Source organism: Parus major, chromosome 9 (assembly GCF_001522545.3).
Source record: "Parus major isolate Abel chromosome 9, Parus_major1.1, whole genome shotgun sequence".
Lineage (NCBI taxonomy): Eukaryota > Metazoa > Chordata > Aves > Passeriformes > Paridae > Parus > Parus major.
In genome coordinates this window covers 5,510,376-5,530,086 of record NC_031778.1, presented here as the reverse complement: position 1 = coordinate 5,530,086, position 19,711 = coordinate 5,510,376, and the positions used below count along the sequence as shown (strand labels likewise).

General features: G+C 43.7%; 1 protein-coding gene across 8 annotated transcripts in view; it reads left to right on the top strand.

Annotated features, from left to right (window-relative positions):
- The window catches only part of MAP3K13 (mitogen-activated protein kinase kinase kinase 13), a 68,384-nt gene that overhangs the window by 28,338 nt on the left and 20,335 nt on the right, over positions 1–19,711 (top strand). For 6 of the 8 annotated variants that reach the window (XM_015637490.1, XM_015637496.1, XM_015637492.1 and 3 more), the window contains one exon: positions 17,788–18,362. In XM_015637490.1, coding sequence (XP_015492976.1) covers positions 17,861–18,362 — 502 coding nt within the window. In that variant the 5' untranslated portion in view covers positions 17,788–17,860. Of the gene's footprint in view, positions 1–5,587; positions 5,692–16,969; positions 17,177–17,787; positions 18,363–19,711 lie in introns of those variants that run through there. The other 2 variants (XM_033516795.1, XM_015637495.2) reach the window with 2 other exon arrangements.

Here is a 19,711-nt window from a genome sequence, read left to right as displayed (position 1 = left end):
CTTATTCTGGCAGTCTCATGACTTGAGTTCTGCTATCTTAATGGGCTTTCAGCAGTTTCTGTAGGTTTTTTGGTAGAAAATCTGAATATTACTCCTCAAAAGGGTTGTGTAACAGTAGCAAGGACAGAATGATTTAATTTGATGAGACCTTGCACTGCAAAAGATCAGAGGAATTTTTCAGCTTGTGCTGTTGCTGCAAAGCTTTCAGTGCTTCCATATCTTCACAGAAGATCCCTCAGAGGTTCCCAAAGTTCATCTTTTGCATCAAAGCAATATCACTATTGCTCTACAGTTTTTGTGAAATTACTTGTTTCCTTTTTAACAGAGGAAACAAGTTCCTTACACTGGTGCTTCCCTGGTTACCATTTAGAAAAGTTCTTCTCACAGCCAAAGTAATTTTTTCTTGTTGCACTTTGAGTCCATTGTTTTTCCTGTTCACTGTAGGTGTGGAATATGACTTCCCTCTTTCTTTGCAGAAACTGTTTCTGTATTTAGTTGAAACATATCATATCTCATTCTTAGCTTCTCATTTCACTCTGTCCAGACTGAGCCACCTCACTGAGTTACCTCCCCCATCCCTCAGAGCTCACCTGATGACCTCTTTGCCTTTGCTTGTTATTCTGGGGTGTCGTTTCTCACATTCCCAGCAAGCCTTTCCCAAAAGTGGACTTTTCCCAAAGGCTTCATCAAAACTAAGAGGATCAGGAATTTGTATTCCTGTCAATGGATAGAAGTTGCCTTGTTTGTGACAACTGGATATTTATAATTTGTGCTCAGTCTCTGATCCTCTCCATCCCCAATCCTTATCTACAGTGCAGCTGCTCAGCAGTTGTTTCTATATTTATGCAGGTGATTTTTTTTTCTCTGAACAACACTTGACCTTGGGGAATTGGACTGAATTTTTTAATCACTTCTTCAGTTTCATTAATTCCTCCCTGCAATAGCTTCCCATTTATGCATGTCTTTTTGCGGCAATAACATAAATTATAGGACTTTTCTTTCCACATGGCACTAATAGTAAGGCTTTATCGTCAAGGTCTTGTTGCTTTTTGCAGGTTCCTCATCTGGTAGAGGAAAAGTGACAGTGGCTCAGCTGGCTTTACAAGTGCCCCTTGTAACTGCTGTTGATGAATACTTATTTTTAAAATTCTTTTCTTCAGTATTTCTCACTGCTGGTAACCCTATTTGAGTTAATTATTATTATGGAAGACGTGATTTCAGCCTGTTCTCTGGGAGGAACATTATTTTGTGCCTGTTTCCCTGAAGAAATAATCTGGTTTTCTCAAATGGCCTCTCCTCAGCTGGCCACCACCACTGTCACTGTGGGGAGGCTGTTGTTTACTTGCTTTCACTTCAGCAGCTATAATGACTCTTATGTAGCACCATTTTCCTTCCTGATGGAATTCCAGAGCTTGTCTTTATGTCTCAGGAGCTGGACTGCCATCCTTCACAAGAAGGTAGTCTGAAAATGTAGTTTTTTGAACTTTCCCAGCCTCACCAGTGCATATTTTTAACGTTTCAGTGTTATGTCTCCTCCAAAAACTATGCTGACTTGAACCACAAAGGCAGGGCTCACCTGGAAAAAAGAGGGGAAACCACTCAGAATCTCCTTAAAAAGGGAATCCTTACCAACCTCCTGCCTAAACATGTAATGCTTTTTGTCTTGTCATTGTATTTTAGTGCCTTTAGTGTCTTTATTTTATTATTGTTAGCTCCTGGAGTGTTGCTGAGGGCAGTACAAGGTTAAAGAAAGCCCCATTTTGGGGCTTTTTCTCTTTTCCTTTGGTCATGCTTCCCAGGTCTCAATGGTGGTCCTGTTTTGTTCACCTGCCTCTGCAGGGAGGATTTCTCAGAGTCCCAGGTCTGGGCATATTCTAGATAAAATCCTAGATGATAAATGCATAAATTTAATTTCTTAAATTAAATGGTCTTAGTAAAATGTCATTGAGACAGTTGATTTAAAATTGTGTTGTATTTGCCCTATTGAGTGTGTAAGAGACATACAAAATTGCACAGAAAAGGGAAAAGAATAAAATAAATTGGTCTATACTACTGTGTTACATGTTCAATTTTTTTACAATATTCCAGTCTCCTGTAACTGATATTTCTGGAATGTGTGGGGCATCAAATAAGGTCTAGTCATAAATCTCTGTAAATAGCAAGTTTGGAAGGATGTGAAATAGAAGCTTTGCTCCTTAAACAAGAGAAAGGTGAGTTGCACCAGGTCAGGTATGGACACAATGACAGCATGAACAAGAGTCTGATTCCATGATTCTGATTCCTTCCTTCCTTCCTGGACACTCACAGCAGGGATGTGTGTCTAGGGCTGGGAAGAGTGGATTCAAGAGTTCATGGGTGTTTAGAACTTGACAATGAAATGTCCCTCTCAGCACCTTATCTATGCAAATATTTACCCAAACATTTGCCTGTTGGAGAATCATTTGCTGTCTCACTTCACTTATTTACTCATCCAGGTAGGAAGTTTTCACAGAGCAGTCCCTCTTGTGCCTCCAAGTGTGTGCTGAGTAGGTTTATTAACAGCCTTAGTACTGCATAATTATGAAATTAACCTTTGAGTCACTCCCATCTCTTTTCTAATTTTCTGCTGTTGTCAGTGGAATATACCAGGGGAAGCGTTAAAGCTTTGCTTTGGGTTTGTGCTTCCCTGTGTTGCTATTATGGGCCACTGTCAGAGCAGGGTCCTTGGATAACTCAGCCTTTGGTCCAAGGCAGCAGAACCATCCCTTCTTGTCAAAGGTTGGTTTAGGATTTTTTCTCCAAATTGCCAAGGCCTGTAAATAACAACGTATGCTATTTTTGAATATTGGCATAATATTGGTATTCTCAGTCTTCTGCAATTTTTGTTGTTCACCAGTTTATTAAAATTGAAGGTCACAGGATTGGAGAACTTGTTAAATTATTATTTTAGGACGAGGCTCAAATCAATAGGATGTGCCAACTAGAAATGTTATGCCTAGCAGATGCTGTATAACGTTCCTATTAGTTATTAATTGGCTTGGAAGTACTTAATTATCTTGTTTTTTTCAAATATGGTAAATAGTTAATTTTTAAAAATACTTTTAGCGTTCCTTTTTGCCCCATTGCCATCAGTTTGGCCTGTTATTTCTCTTACTGGCCTAATCACTTGGTTGCCCATAATTCCTTTCAGAAATCCTGCTGCCTGTCAACTTTTCACTGGCACTCTTGTGGTCCCTGAAGAACTTTGGATTTTTAGTATATTATACCCTTGTTGTATACAGCACATTTTCCTCTCTATTGTCACATTAATAATGAGCCAATAAATTGTATTTGGCATCTGATACTTGAGTTCCCTGCTTTTACCAATGATTTTGTCTGAGCAAGAGGGAGGAGAATAATTTCTTTCTTAATATTGATCAACTTATTTACTGATCAAAGGAGCTGTGTAATGTGTACTATGAAAATACTTATCTGGTTGCAACACAACATAATTGTGTAGCAGCCATCAATTTTAGGACAATATATGTGTTTTTTTTGTTTCACAATGAATTAAGATATTACCTTGTATTAAATTCATAACCTGTGTGTTTAAAAATTTTAACCTGAGCCATTGAGATGTGGGTGACATCGAGTGTTGATGAGCCAAGCCACCATGGACAAGAAAACCTGAAATTCTATGCACAAGCTCTTTTCTTCTCCTGGAGTCTTCCTGGGGTTTTGTTCCCACTGGGATTATTTTCTCTGCTGGGTATTCTTTTTTTTTTAAATGTCACTGCAATTAACCCTTGGAAACCTCTGAAAATTATTTTCCTTTCTATTTTTATGCTGACTTTTCTTATTCTATAGCAATATTTCTTCTCTTCCGCTTCTTGCATGTGCTACTGTGCTCCCCCTTCTAGTTCCTGAATTGATCCCTTTAGGGTAAGAGAGTAAATTAACATTTTTGCCTGTTTTGAAAATGTCAGGGAAATCTGGAAGCTGTTTCCATCTCGTGGTGGTGTAAAGCCGAGTGCTGGGCTCTGGAGGGCAAGGCAGGGAGTTAAAGCAGGTGCAGCTGGGATTTGAAATGGAGGCACCAAGTGATCCCTCTGGAGAAGAGGTATCTCTCCCTATCCCTCCACTCCTGGTTCCCCTGGGGTACAGGAGTGCTCAGGCTGCAGCAGTGGCATTGTCTGGGCAGAAATCTTACACTTTGGTGACTTTTAGCTCTTAAAGAAAGAGATATTTCTAAAGCAAAATTAATTTGTGGTTTCTTTGATCTTGAAAGTAATAAGACATTTGCATTCCTTTTCATTTTCCCTAGCCAGATTTATAAGTCTCAATTCAGAAACCACAGCCCAAAATCCAAGCCCTCCTCCTCCCTGTGCAGAAGCTGGTATCAGTGGTGCTGGCTCACACGAGATCAAGTAGGCACAAAATCCCTGTTTTTTTGGCCCAGATCTGTGGTGTTGTTACATCCAGTCCTGGTGGTTTATTTTGGGATGTTACCCACTTTCCATAAGGAAAGGTAGGATTGTCTCAGACGTTCTTTTCAGATGTGCCCCACCAGAGTAAGTTTGGGGACTCCCTGCTTTGGCATAATTGGGTTTTCCTGCTGGTTAGGAAAAGGCATGGTGAAATATGGAAATTCTGTCTCTTAATAATTTTGAGGCTACAAATTGTTCAGAAGGAGTTTGAGGCCAAATTGATGAGTTTTGGTCACCCCTGAGATGGTGTAAGTGCAAATCTTGCAACCCAGGTTATCCTTCAAACTTTGACCTTCATTCCTTGTCCTGCTCATCCCTCCATTCTATTTCAAAGATACAAAAAGAAGGCAGAACTTGTGCTCTTTCCCTGTCCACATCCAAGTGAATCACAGCTGCTCTTGCAGGCGGTCACCGGGACTCTGCCAAAGATTTGGGTGTCCTTGCCTCTGGTCTGCAGGGTAAAGTGTATTCCATTGGCTTGGGGTTGGAGCTGGAGTGGAAATGGAAATGTGTGATGTGCCCATCATTCCATAGCCCCGAATGTGAAACTCTGCCTGCCCTGATCTTTGTTCCTGGACGCTACCGAGGTTGTGAGCTTGTTCTCCCGCTGCCGGGAATGTTTGACTGGAGCTGAATGTGGGATTTTGTTAACGCTCCTATTTTTATTTTACTGGTGCTTTTGCATCGCTAATCAAACACAAGCCTCTTATTGTTCTCCTCGCTTCTTCCTCGCGCTACATGTTTATATTTAGTTATTTTAATAATAATACGTAGGGTTTGTAATCCCGCAAGAAGCCGGGGCGGCGATGAACTGCTTTTCTGCTTGCCGAATGCATTGGGTTCCCGTGGCAGATGGCTGTTATTTGATCCGCCGCTGCTCGGGAGCGGCGGGGACCGGGGCTGCGGCGGGGACCGGGGCTGCGGAGATGCCCTGGGCCGGCGCCGCTCCCGGGGGGCTCGGGCCGCGGTTGCCCGGGGCGGGCGGGGACTGGCGGCCGCGCTCCCGGTGCGCAGCCCCCGCCGGGCTCCATCCAGCCCCATTTCCATCCATTCATGAATCCGTGACGTCAGCACGCTCGGTGCTTCTTTGCAGCAGGCTGCAGGATTGTGTGGGTGGAATTTCCTTTTATTTTGCAACACTTCCTTCTTTTTCTTTTTTTTTTCTTTTTTTTTTCTTTTTTTTTTTTTTGCCTTCCATCTTTTTAAAACAAGAAAATGGAGCATCACATAGGCATTCTTCATCCTTGTGAGTATATGGGGGGGGGAATGTGTTTCTGTGAGGGGTGTGTGTGTTTGTGTGTGGTGCTTCATGGTCAGCATTCCCCTTTCGCCATTTATTTCGGAAGGACAGATGGATGTTGCATTTGTGATGGGAAAGGGCTGAAAAAATGATGCTGAGGAAGGGAAGAGGAAAAGTGAAACCTTAATTTATCCATCACTGCATATGAATCCGAGAGCTGGCCTGGCCTTTGCCTGTCGGTGTGCTGGACATTTTTCACTTGCAATTTTGCACGTTATCTTCTTGTGCCCCCCTTTTAAAGGGGAAGGGAATAGCAATGGAGAATGGATATAAAGGGAATATACAGGCAATGACATAAGAATTACTAGATAGTGTAAAGAGGCAGAATTGTAATATTTGCTTTTTAGGGAATTGTAATTTTTTTTTTCCTTGTTGGCTAATCAATTCGTCTTGTGCATTACACTGTTAAATAATTGAATTCTATTTCTGAGATGAAGGAGGTGCATTTTTCTTTCAATCAGCCGGGTAGGAATTTGCTCCTGTATTATTGAAAATAGCAGTTTGAGCTGTCTCTGATGTGCTGAACACATTTTTCACCCCTCATTTTCCTAATAAATGAGGGAGCTGGGAGTACCTTTGCAGATAACGATACTGTTCACTGGGGCAAGATTTGTCATATTCCTGCTCACCTGAATGGGCATGATGTCATGTTTTCTTCCAATGAAAAGAGGAGCTGCTCTTTATTTTTGTTTTGGGGGGTGGTTTAGGTGCTGCAGTAGCTTAATCATATCAAGCCACATGTCTCCCTTAAGTAAATGAAAAATGGGATATTTTAAGTAGATCTGGAGAAAGATGACATCAGGCCCATGTGTTTGGATATACTGATTTTAGCAGTAGGCAATCTGTTCAGTAGAAGAAGATGAAGGAATGTATTTGGATCAATAATTTTGAGGGAAAAATATGAAAATATTTCAAAGGAGAGAGATGCAGTCAGTCTGGCTGAGAAATGTGGGGATTTTCCACGGTACCTGCTGTATGGGTAGCCACAGACACCTTAGGATACCCTAGAATGGGGAGGCTGGAGTTGTCATGGGTTTAAAAGTTTTTGTCACTATCCTTTTTGTTGTGCTCCTGAATGTATACGGGTTTTGTTTCTAGAGAGAGGCAGTCCTTTGAACCCTCTGTCTGTGACAGCCTTCCGCTGAGAAACACAAATAAATTCAGATTTTGATGTAGTGGGGGGTTTGTTTGTTTGTTTGTTTTGCTCTAACACCAGTTTTGTTTCCGGTCTTTGGGGCCTGCAGTCTGAGTCTTTGATCTAGAACGGTCCTGTCATTCAGATTTGTCTTTGTCCCCTGCTGCCTGATAGTTAAATTTATAGCTGGCATTCATTTTGACCCTTGTGCCTGGAATTAGCAAGTAACTTCTAGCACAGAATATATGGTGTGGACTCCCATTGTTCCCCAGCTATAGGTGAACTTGGGTTTAATCATGTTTGGGGTTTTTTGGTTGCATTTTTAACCTCCCTTTTTCATCTTCTATTGTAAAGACTAGGTAAGTGGCTTATTTCCAGTGGATCAGAAAATTGAGTAATGGTTTATTTGAAAATCTCTTCCTAGGTAAGACCTTTCACAATTAGGAGTTATTTAAACATGGGTCTGCTCTAAGTGGTGGCAGGATAAGAAAAGTTTTAAGCATTTCCTGTTTGTTAGGACTTTATTTTTCATGGCAAATGTGAGATGGTGGCTGATTAGGCTTGAGTTGTTCCCACCTTGTACCTGTTCCAGGCTGTCTGCAGTTGAGATGTGGGGGGTGGATTTTCAAGAGTTTCCAGAGGCTTCTCAAAATGGAAGAGTTATTAAATAATTTTATTTTTTTTAATATAAAAATAAAAGAAATCTGGCATGGCTTGTGTGAACAGATTTTAAATCAGTGCTGGTTGTCCTTCAGCTCTGGTCTTTGGGGCCAGGGCAGGCAGGGGAAGGTGCACTGAGCCTTCTAGCCAAGCTCTGACCTGAGATCTCAGTGGAGGAAGGGAGCAGCAGGTTGACTGCTTGTACTACTTCCAGTGAGTTCTCAGCCACAACTGAATCCAAATGAGTCAACTGAGGCAAATGTTACCTCTGAAGCTTTCAGGAGCTTGGCACTTCACCAAACCCTGTCCAGCTTATGGGACTTTGCTTTTTATCCCTCCTTGGCAAATACATCCCGTGCAGGGGCTTAGGCTTTTGTAGGTTCCTGTTTTGTGACATTGGAGCAAATCAGTCTCATCTCCTGGAGAGTGGGGGGTAAATATTTCACCCAAAACACAGACTACTTAGGGCTGAATACCAAGTTGGCAGCTGGGCCAGGAGCAGCAGCTCTGTGTGTAGTTACTCCCACCCTTATAAATACTCAGTGCGTGCTTTGACCTTTGTGCTCTCTCCCTGCTACAACTTCAACTGAGAAGCTGGTGGTTGGAGGGGGTTCAAAGGCTTTGGCAACAGTTGGGTGTAGGCCAGGAGGAAGAGCAGATTTGTCTGTGTAAAGTCTGTGATTTATAACCCTGTGGTGAAGCTGTGATTGTTGGTGCTGTTCCCTCTGGAGCTGCTGGTAACATAGCACTGAGGTGCTGTGAGGGAAAGAAGGAGAAAGTCCTGGCAGGGGTGAGAGGCTGGACTTTTTCCAGCATGGTGGGCTGGAGGAATGGAGGTCTCTGTGCAGACATTCTGTTCATTCCAAGGATGCTTGTCCTTTCCCGAGCCCCATCTCTGTTGCCTTCTGGAGGTCACCAAAATCAGTAATGCAGCTGTACAGCTGTGACTCTCCTGCTGGAACATGGGAGGTCCAGGCCTCACCATCCTCTGTGCCTGGAGAGATCCTCAGGTGTTGAGCCATCAGCTGCAGCCCGAGCGGTCTGGTTGGGGTGTGCTGAGTGCTGCTCTCTGCAGGGTTGGACGGCACAAGCCAGGCCTCAGAGCTCCTCTGGGCCGCACCCCAGGGCCGCGCTGTTTGAGTTACCAGCGCGTAAAGCTGTAGTGGAGCAGTCTCACACCTCGAGCCCTGCGCTGTCTCTAATACAGGCTTACGAGAGGCTCCTGAGCAAGGCATTGTGCTGCCTCTGTCGAGGAGTAATCCTCTTTGCTCGTGTATGGTGCTTGCTAAATACACCTCAGTACTGCTGTCATTTCCCATCCGAGATCTGCCAGCTGGATTTCCAGCGTCCTTCCCCTGCCCAGCAGGTGCACCCAGGCATGGACCTGCTGTGGGACACAGGGGCCGGAGCACTGCATCTACCCCGGGAATTGTTCTACTTTCATGGAGAGCTGTTGAGTTACTTTAATACTGGGTGTGAAGCACATAAGCTCTTAGTGCTGAGAGAAGTTTGTGTGAGTAGCATTTACATGTCAAATGTGCTTTGCAAATGTTGAATAATTCATATCTACTATAAAAATAAAAACAAGCGTGGGAGTGAGCGAGTTTACCTGAGACCAGTCTGACACCTCACGTGAATTAAAGTGAGACTTTGATTCATTCACTGGATTCCTGAAAGCAGCACTGTGATACTGATCTTCATCCTCAAAGATCTTTCTGATATTAATTAATTTTAGTGCTACTCTTTGGAGGAAAATAGGGTGTTTCAGTTCTGTAAGGGGGGGAAATTGCAAGGTGTTGTTCATTGGTAGGACTGGAACATTTGGTGCCTTCATGTGGCAATGTCAGTGGGGCTGTAAGGCCTCTGAGAACTAAACTGGAAATTTTTCTGGTGTTTGTTGTTGTAAAATATTTCAGTATCCTTAAATCTGTTTTTATTGTATAGTAATATAATATGTTGTATTAGTAATATAAAATATTGTATTAGTAATATAAAATATTATAATTATAATATGTTGTATAGTAATATAAAATGTTGTATAGTAATATAATAACATATGGATCAATAATAATATGGGGATTGTCAATAAGGTAAAAGTGCAGAACTGGGCAGGATGAAGAGAAGAGGAACAGAGCCTGAAGCCTGTGACTGGGTTTGAAAAGTTGTTTCCTGCTATGGAGACAGCTGGAAAGGCAGAAGAGAAGAGTGTAACTTAAGATCATTTCTACATTTTAATCTGAGACAGATTTCAATAGTAATTCTGTAGTATAAAAGGCTAATCAGCATTTAGTCTGTCTTTATCCCAGCTGAATGTTTTCCAGTGCATTGATGGGCCTGTGATGAGAGTGTCAGTGGTGAGATGGTGCGTGGAGCTGCTGGTGTTCCCTGGGTGCACGTAGCTCACGACGTGAAGCAGCTATGGGGAGGGGAGCAAAGAGCAAATGGGTGACATAGTTACGCTGATTTTTGTGAAGTGACTGCGTGGTCCTTGGTTTGTTTCCCTGCTCCCCAGAGGCAGGTGCTGGTGGGTTTCCCTTTCTCCCAAAACCGAGCACCTGGGCTCGGAGCCGGGCTGCTCTCCAGCAGGAATGTGCCGTCTCTGGTCCCTGCAGCCAATACGAGAGTCATTATGCAACACCACTTATTTCCTATGGCATCAGATTATGCAATTTCTGAGCAGAAGAATGCAAAGCCCTGGAAGAACACAGTAGCATTTTAGCAGATCCAAAAATACCTTCTGCAGGATAGAGGCAGCATTTCTGTGTGTAGTGCTGAAAATACGCTGTTACGTAAGGTGCTTATTTCCCAGCCGGTGCTTGGCAGGGCTGCCAGGTGAAGCAGGCCGTGCTCTCCCTGCCACTGGAAAGGTCTCCCTGCACTCAGAGGAGGCTGGATGGGCTCTTTGTCTCTCTTCTTCACCAAGATGAATTTTTATTGCTTTTTTTTTCTTCTGGTCCTTTTTAAAAAAAAAAATAAAAAAATAAGTGGATGCTTGATTTCTCTTTCCAAATCAAGCACTGCTTCACCACACCCTGCAAATTTGTGGCCTTATGCTGAAGGAGGTTCTAGTGAAACATTTGTCTCATGGTGTCGGAGGTAGAAATTCATTCCCATGCTGAGAGCCAGGCAGATGCACACATTGCATGTGGGGGTAAGAGTCACCAGTTCTTTTAAGGTGAAGTCTGCCTTGGAAATCTATTAAATTATTTTTGTACGAGACAAGAGCATGCTAGGAAGGGGGATCTGGTTGATACAATCTGTTGGGATTTGGCAGGAATACTTACCAGAGACTCTTAAAGAGGCTGAACACCTATTAAATGAGACACCAGGCTGGCAGACAGATTACTAGTTAAATGATATGGAATTAGAGTAGGGGTAAAAGGATGGTAATGCTGGAACATTTTTCTCTGCTTTGGAGATGGTACTACTCATATTCTTCCCACCTTTTCTTCCCTTATTCAGATATTTTAGGAATATTCTGTTTAGGCTGAGAGGCTGCACAAGGAAGATGTTTAGGGTAATGACTACGGAGGCCACCTGCAGGGAGTACTGGAAGGCTCCAGCGAACTTGGGTGATAAAATACCAGTTCAATTTAGTGTTGATTAAACACAATTCAGTCTTAACATCCAGTCAGAATTAGGCTCTGATGGAGCTTTTCCTGCTCAAGAATGAGATCTTAGGTTGTAAGAGATCCATGGAAGTTAGCTCAGCATCCTGAAGAACCAAAATGATCATTGTGTCTTTGTGCATTTCTGTGGAATTCTGTCCTTTTTGGGACTCCTGGCTGTGGTCTGACTTCCTCAACTTTCCAGAGAAGCTGCCCCATCCCTGGAAGTGTTCAAGGCCAGTTTGGGTGGGGCTTGGAACAACCAGCCTGGGTTCATGGGAGGTGTCCCTGCCCATGAATTTTAAGGTTTTAATAGCTTTTTTCAACCCAAAGTACTCTGTGATTGTATGTTCTATAACTCTAAGGTTATACAGGAAAAATGGAAAAAGAGGTGATCAAAAGCTCAGGGGAAGTTTCATATGGTGAGTGAGAAGGTCAAATGAGAATTGTTAGACTTGAGGAAAAATGTTGGAGTGGAGGATGGGATAATTTTTAAAATCACTGCTGGAATTAGAGATAATATATTCAGGTGTGACTGAAGCAGGGAACAACTGGCTGTTTGAAGAAAGAAAGGAATTAAGGGCATGCAGAGTGAAGAGCAGCTGGTGTTACCTTGTACAACACAGGGTTAAGCTACAAAACTCCCTTCCCCATAGCACAGTGTTTGTGGAAGTGCTCTGGTTAAAAAAATTCCTTGACACATCTGCACAGGACCAGTTCTTTGTGTGCTGAGGCACAGACACCAGCACAGTGTGCTGTGAGCAGGGGGGAGCTCTGGCTGCCTGCACACCCTTCCCTTGGCTTTGCAGCAGGATGGGGGGGGATGGATGGGCCTCCTGAGCTTCTGTGGCTTCATCCCACTGCTGCAGCCCAGGTGCCACTTCTTTCTCCTCTCTCTCTTGCTTGGGACATGCAAGGTGCCGAGCAAACCTGCAGCTGGCTCTGCACAGAGCCGGAATTCAGCCGTTACGGATATTTCTTGGCTGGTACGTGGTGCTATTTTTGTCATTGTCAGAAAGGGTTCAGGCACAGAGCTAGACAGGGTTCTCTTTCTCACTGGTACAACCACAGACAAAAGAATATCACAACTAAAATCACTTTTCCAGAAATTATGTGTCCCTGTTTTTGGATAGATAGAATATATTGAGTAAAGGCTAAATTAAATCATCACAGACTAAGGCTTTTGTTGTGATAACACAGATTACATTCAACATAGTTACATGTCTGTGGTCTCATGTGCTTAATGCCCATGAATGTCTTATTATTCTATTAACATTTTAAATTTATGATGATTATGACAGTCGTGAGCCCTAAGCAGTTGCTACCACATCACTCAGGTGAGGATTATAGTGTCTGCAAAAGAAAGTTGTCTTATGTTGAGTTGGCATCCAAATATTTATTGGAGAGAGGAAGTAAAAGTATGTGTTCAAGTCAGGATTCTTCAGGAGGTGCAGGAGTACTGTAGTGTTTATCTGACAACCTGAAGGAGCAGTGTAAAGCACAAAAAAGCCAGCGTGATAAGACTTCACTTTCCCAGGTCAATGTGCTGTTTGTTTATATGCAAAAATATAAACAGAGCTATGGCAGTGACAGAAAATCTCAGCTGGGTCAGATGAAGAATTTTCACTTGTTTTATCAGCAATTAATTATGTTCTGGTAATATAATTGTAATATTTAAAGATAAAGCTGGGGTGTGGCTTTCATGTGGGTGTGAGATGGGAAGAAATGTTCTTCCTTGAAGGAGCAATATGTCTTGAGAAGATTGATGGCTTAAAATCACCCAAGCTTTTGCCTTGGGGTACTCCATAGTTGACTTAGATGTTTGCCCATAGCCTGGGCTGGGTTATACCAAATTAATGTGAGTAAGCTTCATAGTGTAGTTTCTTATTTTTACAACCTAACAAAACAGATAATGTAACTTAAAAAAATGTAGTGTATTTGATTAATGTAATAATGTAACTTAAAAAAAAAATAAATTAATGCTCCTGAAAACAGTTTGGCTTTTGGTGATGTGTAACCCATTCTCCATTAATGAATCTACTTTTACTTTTTTGTTTTCAAAGCAACCATGCAAAACACAAGCCTGTATTCCAAGTAATGTAAAAAGTGTGGCAGAAGAGGAGTATCTGATCCACTCATGTAGCATTTTCTTCATCAGGAGAACAGGAAAAGAAAGTCTGTTGTAATCCTGTGTAGTAAAACCACATGGTTCAAACCCCAAAGGTCAGAAGTGACAACAAAAGCTCTGGGACTTGCCAATTCAGCAGCTCTCAGTTGTTCCTGTGCTGGAGTTGTACAGTGATGGGAGAGGACTGTGCATCAATCTGTTGTAAAAATTCCTTGTAGAATTTGAGAGAGAGTCACAAAGAGCAGGAGAACGTGATGTCTGTGCTGTATAGACACACTTTTTGTGGTTTTGTTAGCTTTTAGAACATTTTTAAAGCATTGTCACAAGCCACTAGTCGAGATGATACATACATAAATTCCAGTCATGCTGTCAGTGAGGAAATGTGTAATTACCTTGCGCTTGCTGTAGCCAGGAGGAAATCACACCGAATACCAGGAAAAAGCAAGGGGACTACAGGGTTTGGCTTTAAGTAGTGATCTGGGTAGGAATCTCCTCTGTCCGTGGTAGTTCCATGTACCAGCTGGATAATTTCTGCCAGCAGCTGTGTTTCAGCCCCTAAACATGGATCAGACAATTGCTTTTATCCCCTTTGCATGTTGGAAGTGCAAGCAGAGATTATGCTTCACTGGCTAAGATAGAAATAGCATTTAAGGAAGCAAACTTGGTATTACTGGAAACTTGAGCTGTCAGGAGACTGAGCGGTGGCGTCTGTGCCTACATCACCTTTCCAGCACACTGACTTTTTGTTTGGTTTGGTTTGTGTGCTGTATCTGGAATGCTGTGTCTGATTTGCCACTCAGTCTTTAGCACAGCTCTTTAATGGAGAAGCTTCAGTAATGGTTCACAGAAGGCATTGTGTTAACTCAGCTGCAAACCTGGCCATTGCTTTGACATTCTTACGAATATTGAACTTGTGTAGGCAGCCACGTGCTTTGGTGGCTCCTGGGGAGTGTGAGGACATTTCCTGGATGGCTGTTTCCAGGGACAGGCACATTACCAGGCAAGGTGAGAGTGTACCTTGGTAGCTGATCCACCCAATTGGTGGTTCAAGTAGACTCTCACTTTTCTATAGTTTCAAACTGAATTTTGGGCTGTCTGACATGTTGAGGTACTGCCTCACTCTTCTGAGAAGAGGTGCATTTCATGCTGCTCTTGTCTGGAGGCAGTGGGATTTTGCCTGGAAAAAGTACTTTGCATGGAAATGGAGTCATTTATGAGAAGCTGTGATCGTACAAAATTACACCAAGCCTTGAATCTCCTTCCAGTCAGAAGAGAAATTTGTTAGTGCAGAGTGCATGAACTCATCAAAACAGTTCAAATCCAAGGGTCTGCCTTCAAGTCTGTGTGTGCAGCAGCACTTTGTGAAGTCTCAATCTCTTAAATATGCACAGTCCTCCCACACATGGAGCTTCCAGCTTTTGACTGGGAGGCTGCTGCAGCAGGAGCATCACTTGGGTAGAAATAGTACCACCCTTGGCTATGCCTTTCCCTAGAAAAGCTAAAGATGCACATGCAGAGCACAGACATGGGATCCCAGGGTGGCTTGTGTTGGAAGGGACTTTAAAAATCATCCAGTTCCAACCTCCTGTCATGGGCAGGGACACTTTCCACAGTCCCAGGTTGCTCCAAGCCCCATCCAACCTGGCCTTGGACACTTTCAGGGATCCAGGGGCAACTTCTGCCTGAGCTTGCCCACTCTCACAGGAAGCAATTTATTATTATCTAATAATTATCAATTTATTATCTAAACTAAACATGCCCTCCTTCAGCTGAATTCCATTCCTCCTTGTCCTGTCACTGCATACCCTTATGAATGCATCCTGAATGTATGGATGTCTGGATATAATGAAACCTCAAACTTTCAAGAAAATGCCTTTTACTGGGAAGTGTTCAGCATGAAAAATCTCAGTCTTTTGGTACCATGACTAAAAGAATAGTGGCAGCATGACAATAAAACTTGGAAGACGCTCTTCTACCCTTGTTTCAAGAAGATGGTGAGATCTAAACCAACCTATTTTCATTGGATTAAATCACATTTTGCTAAGGCAAGAGGTTGCACAGTGCAGAATTTACTGCAATAGAAGAGAATTAAAAAAAATAATTTCCCCCAACAAGTCAGCACTGATGTAGTGTGGCAGAAATCACCTTCTCCCCCTCCCAGGGTTTCTGCACCATTTTGCTTCAAATTGGCTTGATAGGTAGTTTTTTAAAAGAAATTATGTTGTTTCATGCTCTCCAAACAATGAGTTTGCTACACCTCTGAAAATAAGGCTGCTTATGTAAGGGCTTAAATACGGCTGTATCATGCCAGTTTGAAAGTAATTCCATAACTTCTATGTGCCTTCTCTCCCCATGAAGCATGTACAGGGGCATGTGAAGTGTCAGGACACGGTGCCTAAAGGCTTTTTTTGTTTGAAACATCTCAGTGTTGGAGAAGGCAATTTGATCTGGGAAAACTGACCTGATATCCCCAAGTCTGGAGCTTTGTTCTTGGCTGAGCTGTGTAGTGAGGAGCTGCTCATTCCCTGTTAAATTTCCACGATCAAACATTCTGGAGGCAGAAAACTAAAAATGTGAAAGCAAAGCCTTACACACTGTAGTAGTGTACTCTTGAGAGTCACATAACAGCAAAGTTATTTTATCCTCCAAGTCTGATATAATCCTTAATGCACTTTCCAATGCTTAAATTTGAGATATTTTGGGACACTGTTAACTCAAATTCTAGCCTTTACATTTGGGTTTCTTGCAGGACACGTGGCTGATGTTTTATTTGCATTGCTTAATATTCTACATTTAGAATATTAAGCAGACTTTAGATATTAGAAAAAAGCAGATATCTCTCTAGGAACATTTTGCTCTTGTTTAAACAATCACTTGTCACTCCCTGACTTTAGGTAATGAGCAGAGGCTGTGCCCAGGAATACTGAGTTGAGCTGGGCCTGGTGTTTTTCTGAAATTCTGTTCAGATCTGAAGCATGTTCTTACCAATAACAAAATCTACAGTAATATAACAACTGCTGCTAGTAGTATTTGTACTATGAGGTCACACCGCAGCTTCCCACACTGGTGAATTGGTCATGGTAATGCTGGTCACTGGCAGGTCAGGAATAACCAACTCTCCAGCTTCCCATATGAGTCTGCTTCAGCTCCTGTACTGGTTTGGGCTGTGCTGCGGCCTCTGCCTCACTTGCTGTTTTGCTTTCTTTTAAACAACAAAGTTTTCAGCCTAAATAAAGCTTTTCTGCAAACCCCATGTGATCAGGCAGGGTACAGGAAGGTAATCCAGGTTCCTGGCTGTTCCTGTTTGCTGCTGGAGAGGGGCTGAAGCCCAGGGCCGGAGCTTTTCACCCTGCAGGCTGAAGGGCTTATCTCTCCTCTCTGCAGTGACCTCATCCTGAGGAGCTATGGCACTGAGCTGTTCCCTTGCCATTGGCTGTGTCCTGCCTGGCCACCTCTTTCTCCCTTCCAATGGCTGTTTGCAGAGCCTGGAAATTTGTACCTGCTATAACCGATCTTACTTTTTAACAAAATACTTCCTGCTAAGGCCTTTTTATTTTTGCCCCACTCTCAGCGTCTTCTGGGATTTAAAACTGGACTTTGTTCCATGTTGCAGGCTGAATTCACTTAATTACTTGTGGCCCAGCATTAGAGCCTGTTGTTTCAGAAGGTACTATCCCGAAGCTGTTTTTGCAGTGGGCAGCATGACCCTCAGCAGTCAACCTGGCTCTGTGGGAAGGTGGCGCCAGCATGGATCATGGAAAAAAGACCTCTCAGTAGAGCATGGAGCGAGAGATGGTGGCACTTCTGAAAAGGGATCCCAGCTCTTGTTTTATCTGCACCTTCCCAGAAGCTCACGCCAGGTTGGAAATGGAGAGCAGTGGTGGGAGATCAGCAAGGAAGGTCTGTTGTTCTGTGAAACTCTCCAAGTTTTACTTGCTTATGAGGATGATATGGATCTGGTTAAAAAATTGAACATATCTTGCCATAATGGACATGGAGGGTCAGTCGAAGGTCTGGGATGGTCATAACTAGGTGGGACTCTGAGAGAGTAGCCATAAACCATCCCTTGGTGGAAACAAGGTACCTGTATCAAAGGGCTCTGTTTCTCTAACTCTGTCTCAAGGGTTTGCAGAGGGATCCTGAGCTTGTGGGCTGTTCCAGGCCCAGGAGCACTGGTGGGACTCAAACCATAGCTAAGTTGGGGCCAGCTTCAGCCTGATAATGCTATAGGAACTCTCTGCAAAGAATCTTTCATGACTTTGACCTTTAGGCTCTTGTTTAAAATTGTGGTGTTTGTTTACTGGGCAATTCCTGCAGTAGGTTACCGAGAGAATTGCCTGAGTGGAGTTTCTGTTGGAACCATTTATATTTTTTTTAGGGCAGTAATTATTTACTAAGTATCAGCGGCTGTCTGGAAAGTCTGGTTAATTATCAGCCCACCTCAGTGAAACTGCACGCAGTGAAAATACTTAAATAAAAAATTGAAGTTGTTCTTTTTCCTCTTGTTTCAGGTACTGTGCCCACATGTCACATGTGAATTGTATCCTACAAATCCTCTGAGCACCCCTTCGGGCCGTCTCCTTGATGCACACTCACGGCATCATGGCCAGCACTCAGGAGCGCCTGAGCCTGTCTTCCTCTCCCAACTCCATCGGCAAAGCGTTCTGTGAGGACAAAGACTTGGGGAGGTTCCCCGACGAGCACCCCGCAGCCGGGAGCCACACATCCCCTGAGCTGCTGGAGGACGTGCGGGAGCGGGGCTCGCTGCCGGCCGAGCTGCTGGAGGGTGTGAGCAGCCCGGGCACGGCGGCCGTGCTGACCAGCATCAGCGAGGACGCCCGCGACCAGTTTGAGAACAGCGTGCTGCAGCTGCGGGAGCAGGACGAGCCCGAGCCGGGGCTGCCGCAGGGCACGCGCAGCCCGGGGGACGGCGACACCAGCAGTGCCACCGATGATGTGAAGGTCCAGTTCAACCGGACGGGCAGCGGCAGCGGCGGCTTCCTCGAGGGGCTCTTCGGGTGCCTGCGGCCCGTGTGGAACATCATAGGCAAGGCCTACTCCACGGACTACAAGCTGCAGCAGCAAGGTAAGAGGGAACCGCCCGCTTTGGGGTGAGGTGAGAAAAGTCACCCAGGGCTCGTCCCCAGCCCTGTCATAGGTTTCCAGGGATAAATCCTGTGCTGTAAGGCCAACAGCCATCATGTGGCAAAGGTGGCTCATGAGAGAGTCAAAGCTGCCTGTTCAGCCCTGTGGCTTGGACCATAGTGACAAGGCCTGAATCTGAACGGAGCGTGGGGATCAGAAGGAATTGTGTTGAAGTACCTGGTACAGTCCCTGTGTTAATTTCTGGAGGTTTTTTATGCCAGATGAAAAACGCAGACATGGGCACTTTCACTTCAGAACCTCGAGGTAAAGGCTGTCCCCAGTTGACCACCAAATAGTAGGAGTATCACTTCTCTTTTAAAAAGACTTCTATTTATTTTTATTCAGGAGTATTATTCCTCTTTAAAATATCATTTAGTACTCGTCTTTCCAGAAATATCTTCTTTAATATTTATACCTTTTCCATTTGGATGTGTAAGCGTAATTGTGTAAGTGTATGTGAGTATAAATACATATAAAATCTGTAGCTTGAGAATAAGTGATGTCCCAGTTGACTGCATATATATCTATCTATCTATCTCTATATATATCTTTAGGGGGTACTGAAAGCTAAAGAGTAGAGTATGCTCTGCTGTTGGTGTCTGATTTCTCCCCTAGCACAGGGGGAGGGAGGTGGCAGATGGGAAAAGAACAAGCTGTCATTAGAATTAAGGAGCTGAAATGGTTGAGGCTTATGGAAAATGGGAACAGCCTGGCCACCGCAGTACCATGGGGCAAAGTCTCCTTTGAGCATCGCGCAGTGGTAATCAGATGGCTTTTTGGCACTGACAAATTATAAGATACAAGGTCAGAAACCTGTCTGAGTGGTTCAAATCTAAACCCCAGAGGGATGGGGAACAGCTCCTGATATGAGGGAACAGAGCTGTTAAATAACATGTTAGATGAATTTGCCTTGAGATCAGCTTTCTAGAGTCAGTTGTTTCAGTGAGCAGGAAGTGTACCTCTGCATTCCAGGTGCCTCCTGAGCAGCAGCCCCCTGTGCAAGGGTTTGCTTGGTTTGAAATTCTCTGGCACAGTTGGTTCTGTTTTGTTTGCATGTCGTAAATTCGGTGTGTCACATGTGGTTCAGACTATAAATAAAAACAGTGACAGGAAGTTCCCTAGAGGATTAGGGCTGCTGGGGTGATTGCACAAGGGGTGAACAGTTTTGAAAGGGGCTGTCTGGGTGGGGAGTCTCCCTTGGGAAGGAAAAGGAGGAAAGGAGGTTCTGAGCAGTTGGATGACATTCAGAGCAGGCATTGGACAGTGTCTGTGTGACAGTGCTTTGGGTTG